Source organism: Scyliorhinus torazame, chromosome 10, assembly GCF_047496885.1.
Source record: "Scyliorhinus torazame isolate Kashiwa2021f chromosome 10, sScyTor2.1, whole genome shotgun sequence".
Taxonomy (NCBI): domain Eukaryota; kingdom Metazoa; phylum Chordata; class Chondrichthyes; order Carcharhiniformes; family Scyliorhinidae; genus Scyliorhinus; species Scyliorhinus torazame.
Genome location: NC_092716.1, coordinates 98,041,584 through 98,056,820, shown reverse-complemented (window position 1 = coordinate 98,056,820; position 15,237 = coordinate 98,041,584). Strand labels below are relative to the sequence as shown.

Here is a 15,237-nt window from a genome sequence, read left to right as displayed (position 1 = left end):
ATTTCCTCTTTTTCGACCGCTTCTGGCCCTCAGCTCCATACACCAGAGGGCCAATCCCTTCCACTCACTCTCCTGCGCACCTTTCCCACCTCACATCCACCTGTTTACCGGGGGAAAGGTTTGAAAAAAACGCCACAAGCGGGAGCCACTAAATGTGCGACCACTCACTCCGTGGCCGCCACTGGAAGTCAGGAGATAAACTTTCTGCAAAAGGTTTACAACCTGACCAAGAGAAGGTGAAGACAATCTTGAACATGCCTCGTCCTTCAGACAAAAAAACAGTCCTCAGGATGCTCGGTATGAGACATTTTGTAAGAAATTTTATTCCTAATCTCGCAGCAAAAAATAAATGCTTGAGAGAAATCATCAAGAAAGACGCTGGGCGAGATTCTCCGTTAGCCAACAGCGAAATCGGGAAACACGATTGAGCAGAGAATAGCTTCTAACGCCAAAATTGTGGCAGGCACCGATTTAAATCCAAATAGTGATTCTGTGTCACCTCGAAAATGGTGTCAATGCGTTTCACTCCGCACGTACAGTCGGCACTGTTTGCATATCATTAGCAGGCCCGGCCCGGTATTCTCCAGGGCCTCCACGATTCTCCGTCTACGATGGGCCAAGTTCCCGCAGTGGGTTCACTTGTGCTATTAGACCGGCATTGCAGCTGCTGAGGGTACGGAAGAGTGTCCAACATTGCCATAGTTTGCTGACAGTTGTGCCGCTGGCCGGGGGCTTCTGCCAGGACTGGGGGGAATAGTGAGGGTGGCCAGAAGGTGAACTGTGGGGTTGAGGTGGACGGGCACAGAACCATTGCCGCAGCCAGCAAGGCAGCCATGCAGCTGCGCACACCGCTAACAGCCCACTTTGAACTTGGTGCCACGGGTCGTACAGGTGTTCCCCCAGCTCACCCATCAGCTGTATGGGCACGCTCCAGCACAACCAGTGCCATCTCTTTGGCTGGGATAAGTGTGTGTAGGGAGTGTAATGTGTATGTGCGGCTGCAGCTTGTCAGCTTCCCGAGTGTCAATCACGGACCCGTCCAATTGCGCACCGTTTTCCATTGGTATCGATTGTGTTCCTCACAGCTCCAGCACTAACCTCTCAACTATAGCAGAATCGGTCCAGGTGCAATGCCAGTTTTTCTGTTGTAAAAGGTCACGGATTCTCCATTGGCGTCAACACTTACCCGCCCACTATTTTCCAGTGGTCTAACAGACATGAGCATGAATGGTAAGGATAAGGGAATAGTGTAGATGGGCTTTAGAGTGGTTTCACAGGTCGGCGCAACATCGAGGGCCGAAGGGCCTGTACTGCGCTGTAATGTTCTATGTATTACAGGAAGCATTGGCAACAGCTCCAGTGCTGACATTTTTTGACCCGACAAAGAAGACAAAAATATTGACAGATGCATCGAAAGATGGGTTGGGAGCAATGTTATTGTAGCAAGACATTGATGGCTTCCAATTGCCTGCGCTTCAATGCTCAAATAGAAAAAGAATGCTTTGGCTTGATAAATGGATTAAACAAATTCCATGACTACGTATATGGCCTACCGACATTCTTAGTGGAAACTGACCATAGACCACTTGTGGCGATAGTAAAGAAAAATCTGAATGAGATGTCACCAAGGATACAACTTATGATGATGAAGTTACAAAGGTACAATTTCGATCTCATCTACATGCCAGGTGAACATCTCGCAGTAGCTGACGTGCTATCCCGTGCTACGGACATGAAAGAAGAACACCAAATGGATGAGGATGTGCAAGTCCATGTGAATCTTGTAGCAGAATCCTTTCCAGTGTCTGATGAGAAGTCAAAATTAATCAGAGATGAAACCATCAAAGATGAAATCTTACCGAAGATAATAAAAGATCCTGTTCCAAATATTGTAACAGCAGAGCAGAGCTAAGTGCAGCCAATGGATTTTTGCTTCAGCAAAGTAGGATTGTGATACCGCAATCTTTACAGTCAATGATTCTAAAAAAGATTTATGAAGGGCACTTAGGCATAGAAAAGTGTAAGCGAAGAGCCAGGGAAACGGTATACTGGCCAGGCATCAAGACATTCAAATCATGATAGGTAACTGTCCAACTTGTCAGAAGTTTCAGTACAAACAACGGAAAGAGCCATGGCAGAAAGTAAGAATGGATCTGTTTTATCTGTCAGGAAAAGAATACCTACCTGTTCGTGATCGACTATTTCTCTAACTTTCCAGGTGTGGTGCAACCAGCAAACTCATCAGCTAGGTGTGTTATCAAGTATACCAAAGACATTTTTTCTCGCCATGGAATACCTCAAATTGTCATAAGTGACAATGGCCCATGTTTTAGCAGTCATCAATGGACAGAGTTCGCACGTAACTATGATTTCTAACATATTACTTCTAGTCCTCTCTATCCGCAATCCATTGGGAAGGCTGAAAAAGGTGTTCACATTGTGAAGCAGATACACAAAAAAGCTATGGACAGTCGGGAAGATCCATATCTCGCGTTACTTAGCTTTGATTAATAGACTTTCACCGTCACAGTTGTTGATGAATCGACAGGTCAGAACAACCATACCATACATTCCAAAAGAGCCAAAGAATCAAAAACTTGCGAGAAAACTCACATCTCAAAAAAGAAGGCAGAAGAGGCATTATGATAAATCCAGAAGAAGGCTACAGTCATTACTGAAAGATGACACAGTCAGAGTGGAAGATCCTGATGGAAACGGATGGTTGAAGTGTTCTAAGGTAGTACAATCATCAGGTCCTCAATCAGATATCATCATCACCGATGACGGGACAGTTCTAAGGCGAAACAGGAGATCTTTGCTGAAGGTTCAGCAACCCTTTGTTTCAGGAGTGCAGGATGACATTAAGGACACCAGCATACAGGCACAGAACAAGCTGAAAATGTACATTACACAGAAACATAGCAAGAATCATCTTCAACAACAAATGAAAATCAAGCAAACTCACAGGTTCAACCAATGCTTAGAAGGTCAACAAGGCATAGAAGAAAGCCGGACAGATTGAATTTGTGATGGACTATAAACATGTGAACAATCTAAAGTATTATGCATAGTATAGTATATGCATTGTCTCGTAAACTGAAATAATGTATGTAGATATTTCACATTTCCAAAGGAAAAGGGATGTGATGAAATGCATAAGCAATCATGTAAATAGTAATATAAACGACCTCCAACCAGCAGGTGGCAGTAGAGAACGACCACATGACTCTGTTACCTCGAGGAGTCTGGAGATAGTCAACGTTGTGGATAGTCATATTGTAGTAGCTCCTCTTCCCCCTTTCCTGTGCTTCGCTGACAGGGATGCCCGCTATTCTCGCTCCTCTTCGCCTTGGCAATTGAATTGGATTTGTTTATTGTCACATGTACCGAGATAAAGTGAAAAGTATTTTTTTGTGTGCGGCTCAAACAGATCATTTAGTACATGAAAAGAAAAGAAAATACATAATCGGACAACACAAGGTACACAATGTAAATACCGAGATAAAAGAAAAAGGTTAGTGATAGTGTTAGAATTACATTTTGAGAGATTAGGAAATGTATAGGAGATGTAAAAAGAAGATCTGTTTGAGAATGCTCGCAGAGTCGCCATTCTCCGGCGCCGTCATGGACGGAAGTATGATTGAACTCCTGCCGATCGCCCTGCGAGACACGAGAGGCTGGTAGGGTATCCGACGAGGAGGCTGAGACACAGAGCCTCACTCTATGCGGATGTACTGCTCCTCTACATCTCGGACAAGCAGAATGGCCTGAAAGAAATCAAAGCCCCTTCTCGGGCTACAAACTCAACCTGGGCAAAAGTGAGGTTTTCTTGGTGAACCCAAACGGGGAGGGACAGAGCTGGAAGGTCTCCCATTTAAAATAGCCCAAAACAAATTCCGCTACCTGGGGATCCAGGTAGCTCACAACTGGACATGGATACACAAATGGAATCTGATCAGTCTGGCGGAGGAAGTTAAAAAGGACCTATAGAGATGGGATGCACTCCCGCTTTCCGTGGTGGGGAGGGTGCAGACGATCAAGATGAACGTACTGCCAAGGTTCCTCTTCCTGTTTGGATCCACACCAATCTTCATCCTCAAGGCATTTTTCATTGTGTACCTTATTATGTATTTTCTTTTATTTCCTTTTCTTTTCATGTACTTAATGATCTGTTGAGCTGCTCGCAGAAAAATACTTTTCACTGTACCTTGGTACACGTGACAATAAACAAATCCAATCCAATCCAATTACAAAGCAACTGGAGTACAAGAATAAGTAAGTGTTGCTGCAATTATACAGGGCTTTAGTGAGACCACACATGTGCATTTTTGTTCTCTATATTTAAGGATGTGTATACCTGCCTTGAAGGCAATATAGTAAAGGTTCAGTAGATTGGCTCCTAGGATGAGAGGATTGTCTTGTGCGGAGTGTCATTTCCTGGACTGGCCACTTTAACAGTGACAACCTTATAAATTCCTGTATTCACCAGAGTCAGTGACTGCTGTATCAGTTCCTATTCTGACCACAACAACAGCCACCAATATATCAGTGCCGGCCACACATATAGACACGACTGTATTGGTTGTGTACTGACCACAGTGAGTAACCATATTGTAATGTAACCAGCTGTAGTAAATTAGGTGCTACCTCAGGTAAATGGGCCTCATGTCTCCTGACAATGAGTAAATAAACCTTTACATCTTTACTGCCTGATATCTAGTTACATGATCCAGGGACTGTAGCAAATACTCCTGCCGTGACCCCGCTAATCTCTCTTGCAGTTGGCAGTAGGATAAACAATAGTCCATAAAGGCCAATTGCAAACCAATGAACGGATTTATTTTACGAGATCGACAACTGCACAGAAAACATTTTCAGTGAGGGTTATTTATTTCCTATTTCCACGTAACATCAAAAATAATAAATCAGACTGAACCATAACCTTTCACCTTCTTCGCAGGGTGCTGGAGAGTGAAGAGGGGCGCAGGGAGTACCTGGTCTTCTCCAACTGCAAGAACCACCCGTCTTCTCAGAAGGGGAGAAAGATACCACTGAAGAGCGGTGGGAGGAGGATCGACTATGCGCTCTACTCTGAGGACGGCCTCAACCCTGACTGGAAAGTGGTATGGTTCACAGAGCCCACCCCAACCTGACAGGGAAACTATACAAAAAGTCCATTAGTAGTTGCAGTAAATGCTATCATCCCAAATTGGAATAAGAGAGACTTCCACAGCCGATGGAGAAAGGGCAGGGGAATTAGATTAATTTGCATATCCATATCAAAGCATTGGCCTTGGGTCAAATGACCTTCTGTCCTGTATCATTCCATGATCCTGCAGGAGGGAGGGGTGAATAATCCCTATAGGAAACCTGATGATAAGGTGATGTTGGGGGTCATAGACAAATCTGGACATTGGAACAACTGGAGGCATTGAACATAGTGGTATCCTCGGCATCTCTTAGCAGGACAAGATCACCAACTCAGAGGTCCTGGAACATGCTAATTCCGTCAGCATATACTCACTACTAAGCCAACAACTACTCCACTGGCTCAACCACCGTTCACTGGATGGCTAAAAACAAAAGTGCTGGAAAAACGTAGCAGGTCTGGCAGAAACTGGAGAGAGAAACAGAGTTAATCATTTTAAGTCCAATATGACTTCTTAGGAACTGAGGAAAACCAGAAATGTGATGTGTTTTATGCTGTTGAAAAGGTTGGAGGGTCAGGTGGAGCAAATAGAGAAGGTCAGGGATAGGTTGGATGATGGGGGAGATTAAATTGTAATGATATTATAGAGTGGAAAAGGTAGTAATAAAGGAACAAGCATTGACCCTGGGTGGGCGTTAAAGCAGAATAAAGGTCAGTGCTGTCTTCAAAGAAAAATAGCAGAATATGTTAATAGTAGAATAAAATTTACAGAAGTACAAGTAAATCGCTGCTTCACCTGAAAGGTGTGTTTGGGGCCTTGAACAGTGAGGTGGGAGGGGGTAAATTAGAAGGTGTTACATCTCCTGTCATTACATGGGAAAGTGCCATAAGAAGGGAATGAGGTGTTGGACATGAGAGAGGAGTGGACTAGGGCAAGGTTTTTCAACATGCGGGTCGTGTCTCACAGCTGGGTCGCAAACGGGTGTCGGAGGGTCACGGCATTCCTGCGGTGGTCGCGATCATGGGAGAAGCGACCAACAGCTGCTACCAGCATTTATATTGGGATTGCCAGCCTCTACCGCCTTTTGAATGAAAATAGAACAGGCTGTGTGGAGTCTTCCGGCAAGAAGCGACAACAATGAGCAGGCCACACTCCTTGCACGCACAGTTGATATAGAACATAGAACAATACAGCGCAGTACAGGCCCTTCGGCCCACGATGTTACACCGAAACAAAAGCCATCTAACCTACACTATGCCATTATCATCCATATGTTTATCCAATAAACTTTTAAATGCCCTCAATGTTGGCGAGTTCACTACTGTAGCAGGTAGGGCATTCCACGGCCTCACTACTCTTTGCGTAAAGAACCTACCTCTGACCTCTGTCCTATATCTATTACCCCTCAGTTTAAAGTTATGTCCCCTCGTGCCAGCCATATCCATCCGCGGGAGAAGGCTCTCACTGTCCACCCTATCCAACCCCCTGATCATTTTGTATGCCTCTATTAAGTCTCCTCTTAACCTTCTTCTCTCCAACGAAAACAACCTCAAGTCCATCAGCCTTTCCTCATAAGATTTTCCCTCCATACCAGGCAACATCCTGGTAAATCTCCTCTGCACCCGCTCCAAAGCCTCCACGTCCTTCCTATAATGCGGTGACCAGAACTGTACGCAATACTCCAAATGCGGCCGTACCAGAGTTCTGTACAGCTGCAACATGACCTCCCGACTCCGGAACTCAATCCCTCTACCAATAAAGGCCAACATTCCATAGGCCTTCTTCACAACCCTATCAACCTGGGTGGCAACTTTCAGGGATCTATGTACATGGACACCTAGATCCCTCTGCTCATCCACACTTTCAAGAACTTTACCATTAGCCAAATATTCCGCATTCCTGTTATTCCTTCCAAAGTGAATCACCTCACACTTCTCTACATTAAACTCCATTTGCCACCTCTCAGCCCAGCTCTGCAGCTTATCTATATCCCTCTGTAACCTGCTACATCCTTCCACACTATCGACAACACCACCGACTTTAGTATCGTCTGCAAATTTACTCACCCACCCTTCTGCGCCTTCCTCTAGGTCATTGATAAAAATGACAAACAGCAACGGCCCCAGAACAGATCCTTGTGGTACTCCACTTGTGACTGTACTCCATTCTGAACATTTCCCATCAACCACCACCCTCTGTCTTCTTTCAGCTAGCCAATTTCTGATCCACATCTCTAAATCACCCTCAATCCCCAGCCTCCGTATTTTTTGCAATAGCCTACCGTGGGGAACCTTATCAAACGCTTTGCTGAAATCCATATACACCACATCAACTGCTCTACCCTCGTCTATCAAGTGCCCTACATGTATGTGCGTTTGGTGCCAAATCACGGAGCAGAGCTGCTTCCATTTTCCAGCTGCTGGCAAGAGGACTGTGAAGACGGATCATTTTCTTAAAAGTAAGAGACGTCCAGAGACTCAAATAGGCAATGTACCTACTGGACAGGATCTCACAACAGAATCTGCAGGAGAGAGCTGACCAGGAGAGTCCAGGGCTGAGAGGGTAGTACAGTGTTTAGCACTGAGTCTCACAGTGCCAGGGGCCCGGGTTCAATTCCGGCCTTGGATGACAGTCTGGAATTTGCACTTTCCTTCCATGTCTGCGTGGGTTTCCTCCGGATGCTCCGTTTCCTCCCACAGTCTAAAGATATGCAGGTAAGGTGGATTGAGCCTGCTAATTTGCCCCTTAGTGTCCAAAGGTTAGGTGGGGATAAGGCAGGGGAGTGGGCCTAGGTTGGATACTCTTTCAGAAGGTCGATGCAGATTCGATGTGCCAAATGGCTGCCTTCTGCACTCTATGTATTCTATGATTCTATGTCAGAGCAGTGCTAGTGTGAGCTGTGTACAGAGCTTCAGGGCCTCTGGTTAACAGCCTACACAGAAGAAACTTAACTGGGGACAAAAACAACATAAAGATGATTTCTTGATGTCTGGTTTTGTCATTTGTACCAATGCAAATAAGGAGGCAAAGCACATGTGCAGGGAAGGACTGACAAATGAGAGAAGTTTCAGATTTTGAAAGAGAAGTGGTGGGTGAAAAATTCCTTTTGAGTTTGAGATTCCAGAGTCAGTTACTAACTTACAGCTGATTCTAAATTAAAAGACTACACTGCTGTAGCTGACCATTAATACCACATTAAAATCACGGCAAAAGCTCATGAGGCTGTCAGCATTCTGGAGTAGCATCCCCCAGGAGTATCTTTTTTAAAATAAATTTAAAGTGCCCAATTCTTTTTTTCCAATTAAGGGGCAATTTAGCGTGGCCAATCCACCGACCTGCACATCTTTGGGTTGTGGGGGTGAGACCCAGGCAGGCATGGGGAGAATGTGCAAACTCCTCTCGGACAGTGACCCGGGGCCGGGATCGAACCCCGGACTTCAGCGACATGAGGCAGCAGTGCTAACCACTGCACCACCGTGCTGCCCTAGGAGTATCCAGTATGAGTAAAACAAGCATTTTGTTGCTATTGTCCTTCGCGACGACTTACATGTATGAGGTTGGATTTTCCGTTTTCATAAAGACGGCACAAAGAAAATGTCTGAAATCTGCACCTGATATGCGCATTGCCCTCTCCTCCTTTGAACCTAATTCGAGTGAGATCGTGTGGACCAAGCAAGTTTCCCATTCACATTAAAGGTAAGCGAAAGTGGCGTGGGTCACAAAGGTCAGCCGGTGTGGGTCTTGAAGGTCGGCCTGTTGGCAAAAGTGGGTCCCAGGAAAAAAAGTTTGAAAACACTGGACTAGGCTGTCGAGGTGGGAACAGTGGGAAGATGATGCATTTGATGGTCTCATCATTGTACCCCTTGTAGAACCATGATAGGGTCCCACTTGTCCTCGCTTTCAACCCCACCTGGCTCCACATTCAAATAATTATCCTGTGCCATTTCCGCCAACTCCAGCAGCGACGTAATTGTGCTTCTTTCAACTTAGTCTATTGTGTTCATTGCTCAAAAATACAGTCAAAATCTCTACCTAGTGGAGTTCAAATGGAGACTGGGTGATCACTTTGCAGAACACTTCTGTTCAGTCCACAATTTTATTCTGCTATTAACATCTACTCTGGACCCATGATTTTTTTTTATTCATGTGGACTTTGATGGCTAGTCCAGCATTTATTGCCCATACCTAATTGCACTTGAGAGGTTTTGTTCCTTTATTCCTGCCATTGCCACTCTCGTTCCTTTTGTCCCATGGCACCTAACCTATCCCTGACCTTCCCTTTCGGCTTCTTTCTAATTCATTCATGGAAGGTGGGTATCGCAGGCTGTGTCAACATTTGTTGCCCATCCCGAATTGCCCTTGAGGGGGTACTTAAGAGTCAATCACATTGCTGTGGGCCTGGAGTCACATGTAGGCCAGAACAGGTAAGAGTGGCAGATTTCCTTCCCGAAATTACATTAGTGAACCAGATGAGTTTTTACGACAATCAACAATGGTTTCATGGTCATCATTAGACTTCTCCAGTAGCGGGATTTGAACCTGGGTCCCCAGAGCATTACTCTGGGTCTCTGGTTTACTAGTCCAGTGACAATACCACTATGCCACTACCTCCCACTGCTCCACCTGACCCTCCTCCTTTTTCAACAGCACAAAACCCATCATATTTCTGCTGCTTCAGTTCCAACAAAGAATCATATTGGACTTGAAACATTGACTCTATTTCTCGCTCCACAGATGCTGCCAGACCTGCTGAGTTTTTCCAACACGTTTTCTTTTTAAGATCTCCACCGTCCACGGTATTTTGCTTTTAACTGATTGGATGGCTGACACCTGCAACTGAGATATGACGATGGCAGAAATCAATCCTGACAACTGGCTGACAGCCAACGAAGACCATTACCTCTGGAAGCTGACTGCTCAGAGGGGTATCAGAAGAGGCAAGGAGAAACAGAAAGCTCAGCCAGCTAAGAGAGCCCAGAGAAAACAGAGACCAGTGAATCCTGTCATTCTCAGCCACTGTCATTATCTGCAGCAAGTGCAGCATAGACTGTCCTGACAGACTAGGGCTCCTGAGCCACAGCAGGCGATGTCCACAGCAGGCAAATGGACTTATTAATGATGGACAGCATGGTTTGGTGAAGGGGAGGTCGTGCCTCACTAATTTGATTGTGTTTTTCAAGGAAGTGACAAAGATGATAGATGAGGGAAAGGCAGTAGATGTTGTATACATGGACTTCATTAAAGCCTTTGACAAGGTAGACTGGTACAAAAGGTGAAGTCACATGGGATTAGAGGAGAGCTGGCAAGTTGGATACAGTACTGGCTTGGGCACAGAAGACAGAGGGTAACAGTGGAAGGGTGCTTTTCTGAATGGAAGGTTGCTGTGACTAGTGGCGTTCCACAGGGATCAGTTCTGGGGCCTTTGTTATTCATGGTGTATATAAATGATTTGGAAGAAAATGTAGCTGGTCCGATTAATAGGTTTGCAGGCGACACAAAAATTGGGGTTAGTGAAGAGGATTGTCAGAGGATACAGCAGGATATAAACTGGTTAGAGTCTTGGATGGAGAAATGGCAGATGGAGTTTAATCCGGACAAGTGTGAGGTAATGCACTTTGGAAGGTCCAATGCACGTAGGAACTACACAATAAATGGTAGAACACTTGCGAGTACTGACAGGCAGAGAGATATCTGGGCATGCATGTCCACTTATCACTGGAAGTGGCAACCAACGTATGTGGATAAGGTGGTCAAAAAGGCATACGGCATGCTGGCCGTCATTGGTCGGAGCATTGAATATAAAAATTGGCAAGTCATGTTGCAGCTGTACAGGACCTTAGTTAGGCCTCATTTGGAATATTGTGTACAATTCTGGTTGCCACACTACCAGAAGGATGTGGATGCTTTGGGGAGGGTACAGAAGCGGTTTACTAGGATGTTGCCTGGTAAGGGCATTAGCTATGAGGAGAGGTTAGATAAACTCGATCTGTTCTCACTGGCACGACGGAGGTTGAGAGGCGACCTCTCCGATATCTGTAGTACATAAAACATACAGTTGCAGAAGGAGGCCATTCGGCCCATCGAGTCTGCACCGACACACTTAAGCCCTCACTTCCATCCTATCCCCGTAACCCAATAACCCCTCCTCACCTTTTTGGTCACTAAGGGTAATTTATCATGGCCAATCCACCTAACCTGCACATCTTTGGACTGTGGGAGGAAACCGGAGCTGTTTAGCCTATCCATTATAAATATGTATTGTGGAATCTCACAGCAGAGAAAGAGGTCATTCAACCATTCGTACTTATGCCTGTTCTTTGAGTTATTCAATTAATCTCACTGCCCTGAACGTTTCCCATACCCCCGTAATTATTTCTCCTTTTCCATGTACATAACCAATTCTCTTTTTGAAAGTGACCAAAAAATGTATTTCCATCACCCTTTCAGGTGGTGCACTCCAGTTAACAAGCTGGATAAAAACATTCCTCTTCATTCATTGTCAACTTATATGTTCACTAGTTCACTTATTGTTCAATATTGTACTCATTACTTAAAGTCTGATGTTGTGATGCTGAACTGCTTTTCGAGAATAGATCCGGTAGCTGAAGCAATTTGGACAAAGGCTGTTATGAGAAATTTTACTGAGCTGTCACCGAGGCCCGCCGGACACAAGGCAACAGTGTCAGAAAGTTCTAAAATACATAAACTGAAAAGACACAAAAACGTAACTGGGGGCGTCAAGTGAAGTACTTGATGTGCAACGTGCCAGCAAGAGATAAACAGGTACAATCTATAGGGTTTGTAACATTTGTTGATTGACATATCACTGACCCCTGTTGTCTGTTTATGTGCAGGAAATGGAAGAGTTCAGCTTCGTCACCCAGCTGGCTGGCCTGACTGATCATTTGGCCGTAGCCATGCGTCTCTTAGTATCAATGGGGGAGGAGGACCCTTGACTTCAGCAGACAACAGAAACCATTCGGGAAAGTGTTATCTGTGTGGGAACAAGGGTGGCTTGTTTTTCAGGTGCACAGATAAGGATGAAACCCGGCCAGACCTAGGCCCGATGCCTCCCACTCAATTTGTCTATAGAAATTATTTAGAAGAAGGTGTCGTGGGCAATGATCAAAGATGGTTATTTCCTTGTTGTACTCCAGAAGGCTGAGGCCTTGCTGTGGACTCACAGAACAGTGGAGAGCGAAAACAACATAGATATTCCTCACTGCCTTGGACTAGTGCCATTCTTGAGGGGTTCTGTCTTTTTCTAACTGCCTAGCACAACTTATGTTTGTGACCAGTCCGTGAAAGTGTTTGATGTTCCTTTTCTTTTTGCATAATCCTTTGTATATCTTTCAAGGAATCTTGTCACATTTTTTGCCTTTCAATGAGCATGGCTACGTGGCAATGACACATTAAGTGTTAGCGTGTGTCCCATTCCTGACAGCTTTAGTGCATGTCCCCTCTCTGAAGGTGTGTGTGTCTGTGTATATATCTGTATATATAAAACCAACAGCAGACAGGCAAATGCGATTAGCTACCGAGATACAGATATGGATCCTTCTGTCAATTGTTGCTCTAATCAGCCACTGCTCTCCACTGGTGTTTCAGTGTGGATGTTATATGACCTCTGACATATTCAGTCACATGACAAATCCCTCAGGCAGGGTCAGCAATGGTAAGAAGGGGGGGGGCTGATGTAGCCTGCCAATCAAAAATTATTGTGCTTTTGGTTTAATGTAACCCCCGCTTGAGATCCGTTTACTCTGGAAGCTTTTCATTTTTAATTTCATGAATGTAAATATATTCTCAGCACCATTACTGCGAGTTCCAAGGTAGAGGAGGGATGGAGGTAGGGAGCAATCCTGCTTTTAGTCTGGTAAACAGATATGGGGTGATAGCCAGTCTTGTCTGGTCCTGCCCACCTCCCAATTATAGCACTGAGTGTTTATACTGGAGCAACTTATATGCGCACTACAGTGCTCAGTATTGTAATGCAATTTTAAACCCCGTCTTTCACTTTCAGCTAATCGAATCCTCAAGCTATCAGCAGGTACAATGTTGATCCTATGTGAGGAGAGCGATATAAACATTGCTAACATTATCTGAAGCATATAACAGTGATTACACCCAGCCCTTTCAGAGAATAGCCGACATTGTGACAGTGGTATGTCAGTGTGTACTGCTGACCCTGTGTGAGTGATGTTAGTAACCACGGTGGACCCTGTGTGAGTGATATGTCAGTGTGCACTGCTGAACCTGTGTGAGTGATATGTAAGTGTGCACCGCTGACCCTGTGTGACTGATATGTCGATGTATACGGTGGACCCTGTGTGACTGATATGTCAGTGTGCATGGTGGACACTGTGTGAGTGATATGTCAGTGTGCACTGTGCATGCTGTCTGTGTGATATGTCAGTGTGCACTGTGCATGCTGTCTGTGTGATATGTCAGTGTGCACTGTGCATGCTGTGAGTGATATGTCAGTGTGCACGGTGGACCCTGTGTGAGTGATATGTCAGTGTGCACCGCTGACCCTGTCTGACTGCTATGTCAGTGTGCACTGCTGATCCTGTGTGAGTGATATGTCAGTGTGCACTGCTGACCCTGTGTGACTGATATGTCAGTGTGCACTGCTGAACCTGTGTGAGTGATATGTCAGTGTGCACTGCTGACCCTGTGTGACTGATATGTCGATGTATACAGTGGACCCTGTGTGAGTGATATGTCGATGTATACAGTGGACCCTGTGTGAGTGATATGTCAATGTGCACTGTGCATGCTGTGTGAGTGATATGTCAGTGTGCACTGTGCATGCTGTGTGAGTGATATGTCGATGTGCACGTGTGGACCCTGTGTGAGTGATATGTCGATGTGCATGGTGGATACTGTGTGAGTGATATGTCAGTGTGCACTGTGCATGCTGTGTGAGTGATATGTCAGTGTGCACGGTGGACCCTGTGTGGGTGATATGTCAGTGTGCACTGTGCATACTGTGTGAGTGATATGTCAGTGTGCACGGTGGACCCTGTGTGAGTGATATGTCAGTGTGCACGGCAGACCCTGTGTGAGTGATATGTCGATGTGCATGGTGGATACTGTGTGAGTGATATGTCAGTGTGCACTGTGCATGCTGTGTGAGTGATATGTCAGTGTGCACGGTGGACCCTGTGTGAGTGATATGTCAGTGTGCATTGCTGACCCTGTGTGAATGATATGTCAGTGTGCACTGCTGACCCTGTGTGAGTGATATGTCGATGTGCACGTGTGGACCCTGTGTGAGTGATATGTCGATGTGCATGGTGGATACTGTGTGAGTGATATGTCAGTGTGCACTGTGCATGCTGTGTGAGTGATATGTCAGTGTGCACGGTGGACCCTGTGTGAGTGATATGTCAGTGTGCACGGCAGACCCTGTGTGAGTGATATGTCGATGTGCATGGTGGATACTGTGTGAGTGATATGTCAGTGTGCACTGTGCATGCTGTGTGAGTGATATGTCAGTGTGCACGGTGGACCCTGTGTGAGTGATATGTCAGTGTGCATTGCTGACCCTGTGTGAGTGATATGTCAGTGTGCACGGTGGACCCTGTGTGAGTGATATGTCAGTGTGCATTGCTGACCCTGTGTGGGTGATATGTCAGTGTGCACTGCAGACCCTGTGTGGGTGATATGTCAGTGTGCACTGCAGACCCTGTGTGACTGATATGTCAGTGTGCATTGCTGACCCTGTGTGGGTGATATGTCAGTGTGCATTGCAGACCCTGTGTGAATGATATGTCAGTGTGCATTGCTGACCCTGTGTGAATGATATGTCAGTGTGCATTGCTGACCCTGTGTGACTGATATGTCAGTGTGCATTGCTGACCCTGTGTGACTGATATGTCAGTGTGCATTGCTGACCCTGTGTGACTGATATGTCAGTGTGCATTGCTGACCCTGTGTGACTGATATGTCAGTGTGCATTGCTGACCCTGTGTGAGTGATATGTCAGTGTGCATTGCAGACCCTGTGTGAGTGATATGTCAGTGTGCATTGCTGACCCTGTGTGACTGATATGTCAGTGTGCATTGCTGACCCTGTGTGACTG

General features: G+C 45.6%; 1 protein-coding gene across 1 annotated transcript in view; it reads left to right on the top strand.

Moving 5' to 3' along the window:
• smpd3 (sphingomyelin phosphodiesterase 3) overlaps positions 1-14,907 on the top strand; it is a 565,394-nt gene extending 550,487 nt beyond the window's left edge. The window contains exons 8-9 of the mRNA XM_072518478.1: positions 4,961-5,123; positions 12,005-14,907. Coding sequence (XP_072374579.1) covers positions 4,961-5,123; positions 12,005-12,106 — 265 coding nt within the window. The 3' untranslated portion in view covers positions 12,107-14,907. The remainder of the gene's footprint in view (positions 1-4,960; positions 5,124-12,004) is intronic.
• The last annotated feature ends 330 nt before the right edge of the window (positions 14,908-15,237 follow it).